The sequence below is a fragment of the Trachypithecus francoisi genome, unplaced genomic scaffold, assembly GCF_009764315.1.
Source record: "Trachypithecus francoisi isolate TF-2019V2 unplaced genomic scaffold, Tfra_2.0 Contig01585, whole genome shotgun sequence".
Lineage (NCBI taxonomy): Eukaryota > Metazoa > Chordata > Mammalia > Primates > Cercopithecidae > Trachypithecus > Trachypithecus francoisi.
This window is the reverse complement of record NW_022681444.1, coordinates 1,823,818-1,842,416: the sequence shown is the minus strand read 5'-3', so window position 1 is coordinate 1,842,416 and position 18,599 is coordinate 1,823,818. Positions and strand designations below refer to the sequence as shown.

The 18,599-nt window shown below is 54.1% G+C and overlaps 2 protein-coding genes across 5 annotated transcripts in view; one reads left to right on the top strand and one right to left on the bottom strand.

Annotated features, from left to right (window-relative positions):
* The window catches only part of PSMB7 (proteasome 20S subunit beta 7), a 62,577-nt gene extending 55,484 nt beyond the window's left edge, over positions 1 to 7,093 (top strand). Inside the window, exons 7-8 of the mRNA XM_033190766.1 lie at positions 3,639 to 3,790; positions 6,855 to 7,093. Of these exons, the coding sequence (XP_033046657.1) occupies positions 3,639 to 3,790; positions 6,855 to 6,966 (264 nt within the window). The 3' untranslated portion in view covers positions 6,967 to 7,093. The remainder of the gene's footprint in view (positions 1 to 3,638; positions 3,791 to 6,854) is intronic.
* Positions 1,374 to 18,599, bottom strand: part of NEK6 (NIMA related kinase 6) — a 102,571-nt gene continuing 85,345 nt past the window's right edge. For 3 of the 4 annotated variants that reach the window (XM_033190751.1, XM_033190744.1, XM_033190754.1), the window contains exons 9-10: positions 12,688 to 12,801; positions 8,087 to 9,681 (exon numbers count right to left, since the gene is read on the bottom strand). In XM_033190751.1, coding sequence (XP_033046642.1) covers positions 9,571 to 9,681; positions 12,688 to 12,801 — 225 coding nt within the window. In that variant the 3' untranslated portion in view covers positions 8,087 to 9,570. Of the gene's footprint in view, positions 9,682 to 12,687; positions 12,802 to 18,599 lie in introns of all 4 variants that reach the window. The other variant, XM_033190735.1, reaches the window with a different exon arrangement.

Genomic DNA, 18,599 nt, shown 5'->3' with positions numbered 1-18,599 from the left:
CTTGCCCATCTCCACACTGAGGTTCCGTCGTGACCTGCTACATAAATGCATAGGCAGCTGACTGGGGGAGGATGCCTCCCTGGCTGTGGGAGACAGCATTGCACCTGGGCCTGACCAGCTGGGGTCATGGACTCTGCAGGGCCCTTGTCAAGGCCCCTCTGTAGCAGCTGTCCCCAGGCAGATGCTGCCCAGGACCTAGGTCACTCTGCATCTTCCAGAAAAGGGAGGTACAATTTCCCTACGAAGAATTAATCCTAAAGGAAGAGACAGCGCTTCTTGCGCTTACTGTGGGCCAGAGACAGATACAAATGTGGTGTTTTCCCCACCTCTTGCCTTTAGTTTGTGGTTTTTCTTGATAGTTTTCTTAAATATTTGGTAGCACATGTTAAAGACAAAAGTTGTTTAATTGTGAAATTCCACTATAAAGAAAACACAGTATGAATATGCCCAGTAGCATATTTGCATACATGTCTAGAATTCTGTGTACGGAAATACTGTAGTCAGAGACAGTATTGAACATTGAAGCCGTTCCTGGAACATAGTAGGTTCCTACAGGTATGTGTTAAAGACATTAACTGTGTAAGTAGTGAGTGGACAGTAGAGCCTTTGGTCATTTCCACCCTCTTTCGATTTTGAGGGTTTGGGGTGTTAAGGGAGGGATATGTTAAATGAGGCCTTAGAGCTTAGTATTGATTTGGCGTTGCATTGTAGAACTCTTGCCCTAACTTGGTTGAGAATGAAGAAGGCCCTGGAAGTGGTAATCTTGGGTGTTTTGGGAGACACTGCCCTCCACCCCCAGTGGGAGTGACCATCAGAGGTTGACCCAGAGAGAAACCGGCAAACACCATTCTCCTCCTCTTAAATTTGCTCAGGTCTTAAGGCTCTTTGGGGGTGGGGAGTGAATGACACGGCCTTGAGTCAGGGACTAGCTGAGGAGTCCCCGGCCCAAGGAAGGTCACTTGCAAGGTGTGGTGCTGTGGTCTTCTGGCTCTGGGGCCTGATGGGCCTGTTTTACTATTTTTTGTTTACCAGCTGTGTGACCTTGTGTAAGTCATTGACTGTCAGCCCGAGTTTCTGACCATACCAACATGAAAAGATGATTGGGGGCAGGGGTAAGCTTGATGATCATCAAAGTGCCCAGCTCAGTGCTTGGCACGTCTGAGTGCTGATAGATGTTGACTGATTGATTTAGTGAGCATATAGGTGCTCCGTAAATGTAAGTTTCACTCCATCTCCTAACCTCTTCAGCCATATGTATATGAGGCGTGGGGTGGAACCAGGGGGAAGAAAGTGAGAGACTTGAGATTTTCTTCCTTAAGGAATGATCTTCCCTAGAATTGGTGGGGAGGAAAGGAATTTAAAAGATGTATTTCCCCAATTTAAAAAAGCCTTTATTTATACTTAAATAACAGCATACATGATCATTTTATGAGTAAATCAAACTATATCATTTTAAAATTTGCGTATTTTAAAGTCTTATCAGTTACATTATAGACTGTTTGCAAAATAGAGGGAGGATCACTTGTAATCTTACATAGCACTGTCAGCAGTCTGGTGTCCTGTGTCCAGTCGAATCAACTGACACTAGATATGCATGTCTCATGTCATGTGTATATTTCTTTTTCCCCCAAGTCTTCTCTTCACCTGTCCCCATCTACCCAGATCATTTGGGAAATGCAAATGTGTAGTCCTAAGTGTGCCCATGGATTGCAATGTCCGCCAGGTACTGTTGGCTGGCTGGGGACGCCAGCAGCAGTGACGAGAAACAAAGCAGAGGAAATAGTTAAATGGTAGAGAAGAGAAGGGGGAGCAGAGGTGGTAGGCCAGGAACAGGGAATAAGTGTGGTTCTGCCCGCAAGTGCCCATATGCACACACACCTAAGGCCATTTAAAGAGAAGCGGTTTGGAATGAGGTTGCGTTTGCTGAATTAGTGGTTGGTTTTTGCTGTCTAGATAGCAGCTGCTGCCAGCTCCTTATCTAAGAGGCTTTCTTTGCTACCTAACCTTCACTGGTTTGTGGAAAGCTCCTGGCCCCATAGACTGTTGAGAATTCTAGGAGAAAATTCCTAATCCTGTTTGAATGTATTCTTACAGGACTATGTATATACAAAAGAAGAATCAGCTTAATTGGCCCCACATAGATGTCACATGAGAGTGAAAAAACCTGGGGTATGAAATCAAAGGAACTGCTGTCTGCTGGTTTGCTGAGGAGCCCACTTCCAGCAGAACCTTCTCTGTCCTTCTGAGTCTGTAGAGTGCGCTTATGTCACTGGAATCCTAGTCTGGCATGGGGCAGGCAGAGGAGCAGGAGGCCTGAATGGGTTCAGATCTTCCGTAAACTTGAGGTTAGCAGATCTGCCCTTTGAGGGTCTCAGGCTGGAATTTGGGCCTGGAGTCTGTTTGTCCAAGGGTGTTACTTGGATGAGCGCTGGAGTGCACTTGCACGTGTATGTACTCTCACGCCCTCGTGGATTGGGAAGGCGCCATAGCACAGGTTAGATTCCCGGCTTTCAGGGAGCCTGGTTCATTTTTGTCCTCGTCGTATATAGAGCTTGAACTTGGCGTTCCCCAGGTCCGGTACCGTTGCCTTTGCTGTCTGCCTTGTATTTCACTGCTGTTTTCTGAGTGCCTCGTGTGCAGCCTGTCCTTCAGCCCTCCCTGAAGCTCTGCTGGCCAGCCATGTTCCCAGCTCCTTTTCACATGCTCTGTAGCCAGCCTCACCCTGCATTGTTCTTACTTGGGTCAGGAGCCCCCGCTGGACTCTGAGCCCCGAGAGGGCAGGTATTTGGGGGCGTCATCCACCTCTGCAGCCCTAGCTCCTGGTCTAGGACATAGCATGTGATAGGCCTTCTTGGATAAGAAAGGGATGAATCCATCTGTTCACCAGTAACTATTGGGGATGGGGATTTGTGCTTAAAGGTGGGGCAAAGGAGAGAGTGATTCAAAGTAATGAATTACTTCAGTGAACCTGTAGGCTACGGCCTTAGCAGGAGAGACAGATTCTTCTGGGCAAGATGTCCCGCCCTTGGTCTGCCAGCATTTCCCCAGAACTACTGTTGTGTTTTGGTGTCAGTTTCTTCCCCCTACAATGCTGACTTTCTCCATTATGTTATCAGTCAGTAACTTTCAGCTATTGTTGGACATTCTTGATCAGGGGTTAGTTAGTAAACTGCAGTCCATGGGCCAGATCTGGCCCACTGCCTGTTGCTAATAGAGTTTTATTGGAACACAGTTGTACCCATTTGTTTATGTATTTGTGTGTGGCTGTTTTGTGCTAGCATGACAGAGTTGAGTAGGTGTGGTAGAGACTTTTGGCCACAAAACCTAAAATACTTACTACCTGGCCCTTTTCAAGGTAAGTTACTAACCCTCTAGTAACAGTCAGCCCATCGTTTCGTGGTGAGTGTCCGATGTGGTCAAGAGGTGGTGCATGCATAAAGAGTTTTAAAGGCCCGAGTCGGGAACTTTGGGCAAATCATCGAGGTACTTTGAGATCTTTTCCTCATCTGTGACATGGGCATTATAAACAACACCTCTCTCTCAGAAGGTCTTGCGAACTGGTAGTGGAAGCACATTGCGGATGTCAGAGCAGGCCCTGGTTTGGCCATGGACGTTATTGCTGCCGTTCTCTTTCTCAGGAGGAGGAAGCCAAGAAGCTGGTGAGCGAAGCCATCGCAGCCGGCATCTTCAACGACCTGGGCTCCGGAAGCAACATCGACCTTTGCGTCATCAGTAAGAGCAAGCTGGATTTTCTCCGCCCGTACACGGTGCCCAACAAGAAGGGGACCAGGTGAGTGAAGGAGACGAAGTTCTTCCTGGGTCCCCTGGCATCATGCCACCCTTGGTATCTCCATGGCATCTGGATGGCGTTTTCCTGGTTCTTTCCACATTAAGTACATCCAGCGCTCCCAAATCAGCCTCCCGCACAGACCTTCAGCTCGTTACTTGCTTTATGACAGTGGGCTGCTGTCAGGTGTAGGAAAGTGATTTAATTTGATGGGAGAGGTGGAGGGTGGCCCAGGAAAGAGCCCTAGGCTGGGAGGTGGGGTGGAGCGGTTTGGATCATCTGCTGTCCTTTCTCAAGTGTCTTAAAGAATCCCCTGATTTCTGTGAGAAGGTGCATTTTTCAGAGCAGCCCCAGCACTTTCTCTCAGAGTGCCCCGGGATTCCTAACTGGGTGTACGTCAGCGATGCTAACAGCCTCCCAGAGGTGGCCTTGGAAGCTAATGTGTGTCTGTTATGCTACAGGGAGTCGTGCCATTTAGCCTGTCCTACACGCCGAGTGGGCCCCTCAGCTCAGTGGTGCAGCCCAGACTCAGAGCAGTGGGAGAAAGTTTTAGTTGATTTGCTGAGCAGAACTGGAAGGTTTCCAAACCTAGTGGCTGGCATGTGTCAGAGGAGCAGCTCATTTGCAGTGTCTCATCATTGTCCAGCTGCTTGACCGTCCTGTGGCTCCTGACCTCTTCTGGGAGCCCGAGCAGCTCAGGATGGGATCCCTGAGTGCTGCTTCCAGCTGTAGCATCTGGGTGCAGCACAGGGCATTTATAAACTACGGCTCCCACCCAGCCCCACAGCTAGCGCAGAGGAAGCGAGCATCACCTTCTGCAAGCTTGCTTTCATCTCCCACTGCACACACAACTCCGTATCAGGAGTAATTCACAAGGAAAGAATGGGACGTTCAGAACCAGCAGATATTCACTGTGGGCTGCACTCAATCTTGTGGAAGCTCAGTGGGCTCTTGATGGGGTGGGGCAGCACGGCGCCAGAGAGCTCTGGCACTGGGGTTGGAGAGTGTTGGTGGCTGGCTTGGTGGCTTCCAGCAAATCAGTCTGTCTGGGAAATGGAGCTCAACCAGATGACCTCTGATGAGACCATGAAGTCCCTTGGGCCTTTAGCAGGAAGGCAAGCTACCTTTCAGGCCCAGAGCTGTGTTGGGGAACCAGGCTTTGCCGAGCTCCGGGTAGGCAGGACCCAAGTACTCCATGTAGCCTGCTTTGCTAGTTATTTGCAAGATGCTGCGTAATTTAAGCAAGTCCACGATGAAGCGGTGATGGGGTAGGGAATGGTTACACCATTCAGGCTGGACAGGGTCCTGGGCAAGGACTCTGAAAACCATGTTTGGGCTAGTGAGAAGTGGTATTTGTGGTTGCCTAGGGAACCTGTGCTTAGCGCAGGAGTCTTCATCCACAGGGAGTGCAGCAGCAGCGCATCCTACTTCTGGGACGTGGGCTGCTCCGCTTGTAAACAGAGGCTCTAAACACCCAGGAACAGAAAGAAAACCGCCTTGTAGGGCTGCTTGTGAAGAATCAGCGAGGCGGCCCAGAAGGTGCTGGGTGCATGGTGGGTGTGCAGTAACCTGCACGGGGCCCGCTCCCCATCGGTGTCCTGAGGCCAAGGGCAAGTGTCCAGGCTACCTGGAACCTCCCTGTTGTCTTCTCTGCCAGTGACTGAAGGTGGAGGCACTGCCTGAGTTAGGGGAGCCCTTCCCAGGGTGGATGCTAGGGTGCGGGCAGGGCCATAGGCCTGAGCAAGCGTCCCATGCCCTGCGCCAGTGTGGGCCTTGCCTGGCAAGTCCCTGCTGCCTCCTCTGCTCGCAGCCCTCCAAGGCGCAGTCTTGCAGTCCACTGGCACGTAAGGTGGAAGCACTGAATGCATGCTGCCGAAATCGGGCACCATCACCACAGTGGTGAGGAGGTGTCCAAGCCTCCTGGAGACACTGAGGGATGGTCCAGAGTCATCAGGCACACAGAGGTCACGTGGGACTTTGGCTCCAAGACTGCACGCTGCCACCAAGGTTCCAGCGTGTGAGGAATGAGAGGCATCCTCAAACTGATGGGGTGGGGACACATGGTTAAAAGGTACTTTTGCTTGGATCCTTTAAGAGAGTGAGGGTCGGGGGAGGCTTGGCAGAATAGAGGCAGGCCACTCGGCTGACCATGCTCCTGACCTGGATGCAGAACTGTGGATGTTGCTCTCCTTGTTCTGCTTCCTGCTCCCTCTTTTAGCCCATGTGCCCAGGGGAGAGGATGGGTGTTCCTGGAGCACAAGGTCATGGCACAGCCAGCATCCTTCTGGTAGTTCCTGAAGGACAGTACGTTTGACAGAGATATTATCCCAGCTGGAGCTAGAGCCCAGGAACAGTTGGTTGTGTGCTGCCATTTGACAGTATCCTCATTCCTGACCTAATTCCTGTGAGAATTAACAGCCCAAGTATGTATCTTCTAGACTGTCTGGTGCTCAAAGAAACCTCTGCCAGATTCACTCCAGGAAAAAGGTGTTGGGTGTGTCCTAGTGGGGAGCCACTGTGTCCCTGAGGGGGACAGTTAACTTTTCTTGAGTCTTGAGAGTGGTCTGAAATGGCAAGCCCAGAGTCTGGCTGCACGTATTTTTACACTGTTGATGCTTCCAGATGTTTGTACAGTGTCTGAGGTAACAGTTAAGTCATTCTTGTTGCTGCACAGAAGAGCAGTCATGCCCTTCTCTTGTGTAATGATGGGATTTGCTTCCTGCTGTCACTGAAAGGTACTGTAGGGAGGTTGAAGATTGATGTCAAGGGACCAAGTGCTTCCCAGCACTTGCTGGGGATGGTGGGGTGGAGGAGAGTCACGTGTCCACCAAGGGCCAGGTGCCGTGTTCACTGATGACGCTCTGTGCCTCCCAGGCACCCCCATTTTGCAGCACTTGAGAACTGAGGAAGTTGAATCCCCCAGGATCACAGAGCTGGGATCGGGAGAGCCAGGATTCCAGTCTACCCTGCTCACTGCCTCACCTGAATATAATATTTTTCACTGTCTCCTGCCCTCTGGCACCTTGAGGGGAATCCTAACTCTGTGCTTCTGTTTTTCTCTCACTAGGCTTGGCCGGTACAGGTGTGAGAAAGGAACCACTGCAGTCCTCACTGAGAAAATCACTCCTCTGGAAATTGAGGTGCTGGAAGAAACGGTCCAAACGATGGACACTTCCTGAATGGTGTCAGTGGGTGGCTGGCTGTGGTTCTGGAAGATGGTGGGCACTGGAGGCCCAGTAAGATTCATGTGGCTAGTGTTTGCTGAATGAAACTCAATAAAAAACAAAAACCAAATTGGGCAGCTGAGGTCTGGGCACTGTGTGGTGTTTTAGGGGGCAGTCTGGGGCTGCTAAGGCCATTGACCTGGCCCTTCAGGGTGCTGATCCTCCTTGAGCACTGGCTCAGGAGAGCGTAGGAGCCATGCACCCCTCTGCTGTCAGAAGTCAGAGTGGACTCCCTTGAGGCTTCAGGTGAACATCGATACCTGCCCCTTTTGCTGGCTGACTCCGTTCAGGGTGGCCTCTGGTTTGGTTTGGTTTTGAAATGGGGTGATAAGTGCAGCACAGCTTCCACCTCAGCAGCAAGTAGGAAAGAAATGGCAAAGCCAAACCTCTTGAGTTCTCAAGCGCAGCTCAGTTCTGCGTACCAAGAGAACGTGGGCAGGTGCACCGCCAGAGCTGCGTGAAGGTGGGTGGACCTCACTTTGGCCGGTTTCACAGAAATAAAAGGAATGTTTTGGGGTTAGTTTTGAAGTAAGTAGGACCATGATCATTTCACAAACACTCAGGCCTGGTGAGTGGCTGAGATCGTGCACCTCCAGAGGGTCCAGTTGGGCAGATTGTTCTCATGGTGTGGAAAGCCGGTGGCATGCACAAAGTAGGTTCATTGCATGCTGGGGCTGGCAGTGTTGGGGAGGCACGGTAGGGGCTCAGAGAGCTGGCAGCAGAATACTGGCAAAAAGTTTGTCTGGAATCAGAAAAACCTTCAGTGGTAAGCACTAGGCAGGCGACACAGACTTGATCCTCCCTTGGAGAGAACATTCCAGGGTGAATCTGCTCAGGCCAGCTCCTATGTTACAGCTGCCAGGAGCAGGCCAGGGAGAACAATGGAATTACCTCATGAGGGCAGAAACTTGGCTAATGAGTATCAAAATTATTTGGGGAGCTTAAAGAAATCCTGGGATGACTGAATGGGGCCTGGGAAGTTGTGTTTTTCGAGGTTCCTCAAGAAATTGTGCTGCAGACACTGTTTTAAGTTTTGGATCTACTGGTTTAAAAGCAAAATCTCCAAAGCCATTTAAAAATCTTCATGAATTATAAGTAACTCCCAGTCACCCTGTTTTATTTGGACCATGGAGAAAAAGGGCAGAGGAAAGGCTGCATGTGGAGAGACTGTCGGGCAGACGGTGTCACAGCAGATCCGAGTCCACGCGCGGAAGCAGCAGCCGTCTGGCCCTGGGAGTTTCCTCCAGGAAGAGCCCGGTCAGCGAACGCCTGCAGGCAGCAGGTGTCAGGAATCACCTGCCCGATGCCAGCGCTGCTCTTGTCTGGAGGGCCAGGCTGTCATCAAGTCAGTGACGACAGCTCAGACCACTGGAAGGTTAACTTTACGTACAAAAACAAAATTCTAATGATTTCCTTCAGAGCTGGAGTTTTCTTAGGTTCACATTTATAAATTCGTCTTCACAGTTAATCCTGTTTGGGAACAAGAAATAAGGAACACCTTTTTGGTTTCCTACACATGATACAGGTGTACATTAATTCTTGGCTTCCATGGCCCATGGACTTCAGTTTGTGAAGGGTGAGTGGCTACCATTTTTGGATCATCTACTTTGTACTAGCTAACTTGCATATTTTATTTCAAATTCTGTCAGCAATCCTGAAGGTAGATAGATAGGTACTATTGATCTCATTGTACAGATGAGGAAACTAAGGCTCAGAACAGCTAAGAAAGTTGCCCAAGCCCAAATTCACGCTAGGAAGTTGCAGAACCAGAATTTGTAAAGGCTAGCCCTTAGCTTTTTTACATCCCATCCTTCGCATGGAGGAAAATGCTTAACACTGATCATGAAATGAACCGCCAGCATTCAAGGAGGTGATGAAATGCCTGGTACACGGCAGGTGTCCAGGAGAAGATGGCCCAGCCTGGTTGCCAGGAAGATGCTCCTGCTTCCCGATGCCATTTGCCTGTGATGCTCTGGCCAGGTGCAGGGCTCTCATCGTTACTCACCAAGTTATAAAACATAGATAAAAATATTAGCAGAATCTCCACTCCATGGAAAAAAATGATTTCCACTTTATCCCTTTACGACAGAGTAAATTAAGCACACAGCTTGATTGAAAAGATCCTAAGAACTAAACTGAACTTGGTACTAACCATTTTCAAAGGCTCACTACACAAATCACACGGTCTCCTGCAAGTCTCCTGTTAGCATAAGCCTTGACAGGTCACTGGAGGAATTACCCTAAAGATTCACATTACAATCCAGATACAGGGGGCTGCTGTGGCTCGCTGAACCACCTGCCCTTGTTAACCCAGCTGAGATTGTCCACAACAGTATAAAGAAAGGACTTTTGAATTTGACTGTCAGTGATGTGTGGCTCAGCGCCCCTCCCTCAGCTGCTCTGCCTTCAGCATCTGCTGTAAGGCTGGGCAGCCTTTTGGGGAACCTGCTGAACCCTGTGGTCTTAGCTGTTCTAGGCTACCAGGTGGCCACTCGAAGAGAAGACGACTCAAGTAAGGCAAAGTGGTGCTGGCTTTGATAAGGCACGGTGCATCCACGCTCAGGTGCTGGACGTCCAGACGTGCATCTGCTTGGCCACCTGGTGCACGTAGCCGATGTCAGGTCTCTGGTCGGGGTCAGGGTAGATGCACATGCTGACCAGTTCTCGTAACTGCAGGGGAGAGAACGGTGTGTTATTCTCAAGAAAGGAAAGCAGCCTTACTGAGGCTCCGCACTCCGCAGTCTGTCTGCATGAAGGCACTCCTTCCTCAGAGCAACCAGACAGTCCTGTTTTCCCCGTTAGAGCTGAAGAACGGTGTTTAGCTGGGGCAGGTAAGGGGTGCGCAGCCGCATGGCTCCCAAGGGCTAGCCAGTACCCCTCCTAGGCCTGTCTAGTCCCAAAGACTGTGCTTTGAGACTCTAAGAATGGTTAACCTCCAAATGATTTTGAACTTGTAGCTGTCCACACCATTGGGCAAACTGTGTGTGTGTCTCTCTGCTGGGAAAAGTGTGTGTGTATCTGCTGTCAGTCAAGCAGATGCCCAAACCAGAGGACAAAACGCAAGGCAAGGGCTTATTGATCATAATAAACGCATTAACATGCAGCAGGGCTGCAGTCTGCCCACCTCCCGGCCCCTTTATTGTGCTCATGAAAGACGGAGCTTTTAATTATACAGACACTGAAGGCTGCTCCTGCCCCGGGGTGGGGGAGGGGTGCCTTGCACCTCTGATCGCCTCCATTCTTCTGATAGCCGGAGTGCCAATTATTTTAATGGTAATTAAAATAATGACCTTAAAATGCCTACATCTTACCCTGCATCACGGGCTCATAGCCATTGGTTTTCATTTAAATACCTGCTGCTGGAGGGGTGGCCAGCCCCGCAGGCTGCAGCAGCAGGAAGCCGGGTGGTTCTGAACCAGAGGGGGCTCTGGTGGTCTCAGTGGCCACACTCAGGGAGTCTGGGGAGGGACCACAGGACGTTCTGGAGGCCCGGGGGCTACTGCTGCGCAGGCTCCTTAAGCTGAGGGGTGGGGCCTGGGCTTCCTGCAGACGAGGGCTCCTCTCAGCTGATGGGGCATTTTCTCCCTGGGCCGCAGAGCCTTAGGGTATCCCTCCCACCTGTGTGCATGCCTTCCAACCGAGAAGCCCGGGTAACACGGGGCCTGCAGCCTGCTAGGCCACTCCTGGCGTCTGAGGTTGCCTATGTTTGGACGGCTGTTTTCTGAACCTTACAGTATTCGGGGGAGGTACCTGTGGTTGGTCTCTGACAGGTTAAAATACCCAAGAAAACCAGATTCAGGTGAAGTGTCTGTGACTCAAACTCATCTATGACGTAAACGCACAGTTGGCAATAAGTGCATGTCTGAAATTTTCAGAATTCAAGAGAAACAAATAATAAAGTCTTATGTTCATTTCTAAGTGGCGATGTAACTTTAAAAATAGGGTGTGCTGAGGGGCTCCTGAGCACTACCTCTCACCCCCAAACATGGGCCCAGAGAGAGCCAGTGCTCCGGGGAGTGAGGGCTCGTGGCCAGGAAAGGGCTCACTTGGGATGGGGGCTTCAGTGCTCATTTCAGCCTCATAACCGAAGCAGAGAGGGCAGCTCCCATTTCTAGACTGACGGCCAAAGCAAGGGTGGTCATCAGCTCCAGTTCACGGCTTGGTACACAAGTCCGCATTCAGAAGACGATAAAGGAGAAAGCAAATGGCAACTCTGTAAAGAGATGCAACTTGTTTTTCCTCCCACTGGGAGCAGAAACACTTCTTCCAAAGGTGCAGGTCAGAACTTGGGAGCCAGGAGAGGAAGGGCACTGTGCAGCACCCGACACTCGAGCTCCTCTAGCCCTGGAGTCTGCAACGCCAGCGAGCACAGGCTCAGCACAGGCGCCCCGCGAGGAGCCTCCTGCCCGGACACAGGGGCGGAGCACTCAGGACCTGCCCTGTGCAGCTTGGCCGGGGCAAGGGCGCTCCTTCCAGAGCCTCACCCCAGCTAATCGATGGGCCATCAAAGAGACATGCCATCAAGAAGCAGGATGGCTCCGTGGCTGGGCGTCTGGGTTCAGATCTTGCCTCACTGGTCTTTTTAACTTGACTGTGTCTGTCTCTTCCTTATTGGTAAACGGGGGAGGGGAAGATTCAACTCAGGAAGTCTGAACATGAGCTGTTACTATTATCGTGAGGTGATGGCCTATGGTTCTATGGGGTGGGCCCAAGGAGGCCCCAGACTCACTCACTAGCATTGACCTTGAACAGAAATAAGGGTCATATGACATTTAGTGGGCACTGAGTCACCGACTGAGCCAGGCTCTGTCCATTGGCCACTTTCGATGGTGGTGGCAGTGTTAGCCTGGTGCCTTACCTTAATCCTTATGCTAATCCTATGTGGAAGATTTAATATTATCCCCATTGTATAGGTGAAGAAACTGACTCAGGGAGGTTATGTGACTCACCTAGGAACAGTGCAGAGTGTGTGTGAACATGTGTCTACTTTTGACCCTGCTGACCCTGCTATGCCAGGAAACCTGTCCTTTCTTCCTCACGATTATCCACCAAGGAGATTATCTGTTAGTCCCATCTTCAAGGTGATGGAGCCGAGGAACAAGATACTCACACATTCCTAGTACCTGGCACAGCCCCATGCCAGACCCATCGGAGCCTGTGTCCACGGCCCCGGCAGCCAGTGTAAAATGTTGACAGTAGCAGCCCAGGGTGTTAAGTCTGTCATATCATAAGGAGGAAACTGGCCAGTCCCCCTGCTGTAGTTTCCTGTCATGGGAGCAGAGTGGCCACCATCAGCAGTATGGGGACGCCAGGCCTGCTGCATCCTGCTGCATCTGTTCCCACGTCTGGCACGGCACAGACCCTGTCCTGGGGACCTGCAGCAGTGGGCCTCCCACTGGAGCACCGAGTTGGGAGCTGAACAGGTGGAGGTGTGCCAAGGGCCGCATCCCACTGGTTCCTACCTGGGGGTCCCACACTGGAGCTGCATGGTGAAACCCCTTCTTCAGTGCAATCACCTACTTTCCCCTCTCCAAGTCACTTTTCCAGAAAGCTCCCTTTCTGCACCGTGTAGAGTGAGCCTAACCTCAGCCCCACAGCTACGGTGTTTTGGGGCGGCCTTCATAAGCCTCGGTGGCCTCCCGGGGCTTGCGAGGCCTCCAGCTCCTGCAAACTCACCTTCTCGGAGTAGTGCTCCCCGGGGAGCGGGGGGTAGTCACACTGCTCGATCTTCTGGCACAGGGAGAAGAGATTCATCTTATCCCCGTAGAAGGGGCTCTGGAGGGCTGCCATCTGCAAGGGAGGGGGACAACGAAGATGAGCTTTCGGCCTCAAGGCTCGGAAGGACTGGAGAGGAGGCTGCTCCAGATTGGGGCATGGGCTTTCTCTGGTCCTGACCGCAGCGAGTCCAGCAGGACTTCTCCTCCGAATCGCTGAGCTGGGGGTTCAACAGAGGAGCAGGCGCAACACCATCCTGGTTCTATCACTGAATTAAGTGGGCACGAGGGTTTCGATGACAAAACTTTAAAGGCAATAAAGAATGGCAGCTGGACGCTGCGAGCCAATTCTTACCTTGCTCCCACCTCAGCCCGGGGGACCCAGGCTCCGTGTGGCAGGCTCCCAAGTGCACGCATACGTTTTATGGTCTTACTTCCATAAAACGCGATTTCCAAGATGCCCGTAGGGGCATGTCTCTGTGCCTCACACATTCCGGGAGCTTTCCTTACCTATGGACTGACATTTTGGGGTGGGACGGGCCCGAGAAGGGTGAGGCATTTCACTGTGGCTGTTCTCGCCAGCCCCTGGCAGAGCCACTGCCTGTGGAAGCCAGCTGCTGATATCAGGGCAAGGGGAACGGGGTTCAGGAGGGAGGGAGGCAGCCTCCTGCCCCTGGATGGAAGGGCCCAGCAGCTTGTTCGAGGGATCCTTCAGGTGGGAGGGAAGCGCCTGGCTCCACAGCCAGCCCCAGCTCTGTCCCGACCCCAGCTCTGCACTTGCTGTGTGTCTGGACTTCAGTTTCCTCATTTGTACAACGGCCTCACCCGCAGGCCTGTGGCGAGGCTTGGGCTGGTACATGGAGGAGGCACCACCAGCAGGGCCATGACCACCTTTGATGAGGTGAGGCCTGCGGCACTGGTTCTGCCCTGAAGGCCGGCCACGGGGGAGCAAAAGGCCTGTGGGGCGGTGGCCCCCTGTGAGTTCCCAGCTGTCAGGGTGCTGCCAGGCTGCTCTACCCTGCCACTCAGAGCACTCACAGGGCCACAGTGGCCCCGAGGCGGTGGTGCAGTAGCCCAGCGTGGCACCCGCTGGCCCCCCTATTATGAACCCATAATGGGAAAGGGCTTCTGGTCACTCCAGCTCACTATGGCTGACTGCCCCCTAGACCGTCCCCCGAGGCCCAATGCCTCCGGCTAGTGAAGTGCTGTCAGGCGAGTGCCCGCCTGTTTGGCCCCGGTTCCCCCTCGGAGGGGCCGGGCTGCCAGGGCCACCCTGCTCTGGCTCCTTGGCCAAGGGCTCCTGGGCTCCTACTGAGGGGCCCTGGGATTCCTGGGGAACTGTCGCTTGTCCTCGCACCCCAGAGGCGGAGCGAGGAGGAGTCCTTAGTAGCAGGGTTTGAGGGTGCCTGTTAGCTTGGCTTTCCTGGTCTTGCCCCATTCTCTGTTCATCCATGAGCAGGTCTGGTGACCCCAAGGGCCTGCCTCCTTCAGGAGGGCGTGGAGGAGCTTCAGAGCCTGGCACCATCCTTGGGTTTGCAGGTGGCCTTTGGGGAAGCTACTGAGTGCAGCCTGGAGACTGTGGGCTTTCCTCAGCCCCAGGTTCAGCACCCTCGGGACCAGGAGCCCAGGCCAGGCCAAGTGCCTTCATGTGGGTGTCTAGGGACGGCATCACCTCTGTCTTCCCACTGGCTGGGAGCTTGGGCCCCTCGGAGAAGGGCTGCGAACCCATGTGGACTCTGAAACCCACCCCTGGAGGAGGGCTGCAGGGAGGGTCTGGCCAGGCAGGGGAAGTGTGAGGATGCAGAGGCCCTGCCATTTTGGGGTCTGCTGACCTGACCGGGAGCAGCTGGGAGTCTGCCAAATGCGCCACCCAGGTGACGCATGTCCAGGAATTAAAACAAGACTCTGGTGCAAAGGGTTAATCAAGCATTTCCAAAGGACAACTGATGCCATAACAGAGCAGCTGAGACTCCAGGATAGTCACCTGGGGTGACCTGGGTGCCCCTGAGTTGCAGCTGGAGGATTAAGGTGGATTTTCTTGGGCACCGTTACGGTGCAGCACAGAAGGGACATTTTGAGTGTTGGTCCAGTGAACGCAGGCCCTAGTTTTTCATGTGGCTGATCCCAGAGGAATCGGCCAACCTTCAACTTCAGATCACGCCCATTTGATCTGAATTTTATAAACCTCGCTGCTGGGAACTCCAAAGGCCCCAGAACACTGAGGGGGAGCACTGAGCCCCCAAGCTGGCATCCACTTCAGATCATGTCTGTGCTCCTTCCAGCACTTTCCCCACATCGTTTCAGAAAAGCCTTTTGAATGGGGTCAGCAGTGAGCTATGCCAGAGGACCCCTCTCGGCCTTCCCCAGGAACAGGCCTCCTCCATCCGCCCCATCCTGCCCCCACTCCGCTGCCGGCCACGGGCCTTCCACCCTCATCAGGGCGACGGGCTGTGAAGGAAGCTCTGGGCTGCGGGGATTAGAACGATTACCCTGGACGGCGAGATCTCCTTCTACCAGTGACCACTCAGCCTCTGACTGGTCGAAACAGAGGACACACTGTCTGGGGCCTCGTTAGAACTGCCGAAGCCATGGCTCTCAGCGCTGCTCCTCAAACGCCAAGCTCTTCTCTCTGGTGTTATCAGGGTGACACATAGCCGAGGAAAAGGGGGCGGGTGGGACCTGGCCCCCACCGGGAGGGCTGAGAGAAGCTGGTGTGTGATCTGAGATGTCAGAGGGACAAGGGGGATCTGACTCCTGCCTGTCAGGGCCTCAGACACCCATCTCGTCACCCAGTGTCTCTCGAGCATGTCCCAGACTGAAGGGTGACTGGAGACCAGGAGGTCTGCAGCCCTGCTCCTCCACCACGGAGGGGCGTCCAGGCCACTCCACCATCCGAGCAGGATTCCAAAGCAGCGTCTCAGCCAAGGCTCCGCGGATCTTCCCGTTGAGTCCGCTGTCTCCCTGGGTCTCAGTCCCAGCTGGGCACCTCAAGGCTGCTGCAAGGATGCCCCCCATGAGGATCCTGGGACTGGCACTGAACGAGTCAATTCCTCTAGCTCCATACTTGCAGCTGAGCTCCCACATAGGTAAAAATCAGTCCTGCAGAGCGGGCAGCCCACTGGGCACCTCCATGGGTATCTGGGTAATGAGAACAGAGCCCGGCCTTCCCATATCCCAAGCTCGGGCATTGCTGCTCCCAGCTCCCACCAGGGGCTCCCCACCACCTGGCCTGTGAGGCTTATGATTCACTCCATGTTCGGGCCAGCGCTCCTGATTCCAGCCTCTTCAACAGACTCTGCTGGGGCCCCATCCGGGGCCAGGTGCAGGGCTTTGTGGTGGCTCCCACTAGCTGGGGTCAGTGCCAGCAACTCCGGTGGCCGCAGGAGGTCCTCGGTAATAGCTGATGCCCAAGTTTGAGAGAGAGTATGGGGTACTCAATGATGGGCCCCGAAGACGTCCATCACTGAATTTTTGGGACTTGTCAATGACACTTTATAGGGCAAACAGGATTTTGCAGGTGTGATGAAATGTTGGCTCCTGAGATGGGGGCATTATCCAGGTGGGCCCCAACGTAGCCACAAGAACCCTCATGAGAGGAAGCCCGAGGGAGAAGGGCACGGAAGAGGGGAAGACGCCAGGCTGACGCACACCAGAGGCTGTGGTGACACAAGGCGGGGGCCGAGGACTGCGGGTGGCCTCTCCATTTTCCATGGAAAACACAAGGAAACAGATTCACCCCCAGAACCTCTAGAAGGCGCCTGCCTGCTGACACCTTGACTTAGCCCAGCGAGACTGATTTTGGACATCTGGCCTCCAGAATCCACGAGATCTAACAGAGTAAACTTATGTTGCTTGAAGCCATCGGCGTGGTGCCATCTGTCACTGCAGCCACAGGGACGAGCACAGGGGCTTTTGAGCCTTCCAGGCCGTGCTGGGGCTGGGGGAAGGGCAGGTTTTCTCTGGCTGTGTTTGTCACCAGGACCCAGGTGACCTGGGTATGTGCCCTGTGCAGGATCCTCAGCTGTAGTCCGGAGAGGGTGGGGGACTTTGACACAGCTCTTCAGGCTGGCGCCCCTGGAAGACACCACAGGCTGTGGGGGTGGGAGGCTCCGGGCATGACTGCAGGAGGCCTCTTTCCAATTACGTGGCCGTGGGCTCAGATGTGGCTCCCCTCCCTGTCTGCTGGGGAAATGCCTGCTTCGCCTTCTCCTTCTTCTTCCCCTTCCCCTTTCGGGGCTGCAGGAGTGGAGGGGGGTCACCTGGCACAGAGCCCCTGCCCCGTCACCCTTGGATGGGCTGGCCATGGGTGGCCACACCAGCCTGCTGCAGTGTGAGGCCGGGGCTGCTAGGGTTAGGTCAGCGCCTGCCGTCCCTGAGGACGCCAATCCCCTCCGGGCTCGACTGCTGTGTTTCATTCACTTCCCACTGCTGACTGGTATCCACCCATAGATTGGTATCTGTTCCCGCCGCCACCGACCCCCTCACCAGCTGCGATCCATCCCCCACACCACAAAGCCCTGGATGGCTGCAATCTGTCCCCTCGCCGCTCCCCCCCGGCCCCGGCTGTGGTCTGTCCCCCCGCAGCTGCAAGCCGCACAGCCCCACTTACTCCAACAAATGAGTCAGCTCGGTGGAACCCGGGCCTCAGTGCCAGGGAGCCACGAAGGCGGGGCTGCCTCGTGAAATGCACATTTAGGTGCCCACAAACGAGGACTCGGAGGAGGACTGCCCGACCCAGAATCCAATGAGGCCTGGCACAGGATGGGCTGTGTCTGCCTCTGCAGAGCCGAGACAAAGACGTAGGCAGGGAACGGGGCTGGGAACTGCAGGGCTGGTTCTCAAGTGGAGGGCCTGGCACAGGCAGAGGGAGCCAGCTGCCGGCCTCCCAGCCCCAGCCCAACCCCAACCCCGGGGAGGTGGGCACAGCTCTGAGAGCCCGGCCAGCCTGTGTGTGTGTTCATATGCTGTGTGTGTTTATGTATGGAGACTCCCACGGTTCACGGGAGACGGGAAGCAGCTTACAAAAACACAAAGCAGAATGGAAAAAGAAACAAAAAGCCATCTGACCCAGGGCGACACACATGAGGAAAGGAGGACGAAGCGGAGCCTCCCCGGGCACTGAGGCTGGGCTGCACTTTGGCTTCCCGCTGGCCAAAGCAAAAAGGGAAATGTGGCAAGCTGCAGGAGGCTCAGGCCAGAGGCGGGCAGAAGTGCCCGTGCTTGGCCTGCGGCTGGTGGACAGGCCTCAGGGCCTTCTCTGACTCGGGCGCCTCACCCCCAGGGCCTCATTCCTTCCTCACTATGACAAGGTGGGCTGGGATCTCATTCTACATATGGGATACCTGGAGCCCACCTGGGAGGGGCTGACTTGCCCGGATCCTTCCATGGGTGGGCCCTGGAGCTGGGATTTGGATGAGAGTGAGTTGGTAAGCGAGCTGCCTACACACAGACATGTGCTCTCATTCAAAATTGTGCTCCCTGGCCGTCCACTACGCTGCGGGCATTTGCCTGGGCCTTGGGAAACCCAGAACGCCTGTCTCTGCCCCTCGGGATCTGACACTGGGTGGATGATGCCCACTTACAGGTGGGTCTGCATCCCCTCCTGAGACCCTACAGCAGGTGGGGGCAGGGCGGTGACCCTGAAGCCCTGAGCCCAGGGACAGCCAGGTTAGCAGGTGACATGGGCGTGATTCTACCGCTAGCCTCAGCGACCTTGGTGGCCAGAGTGGCCACCTGCGTAAGTGCCTGTACTTAGAGGAGTCCCGGAGAGACTGGGACTCACAACTCCTCCTGGGGGACACACGCCAGCAGCACGGTGGCTCCACACCACTCAGCAACCCTCCTCAGCCGGGGCTTTCTCCACCTGGATTGACC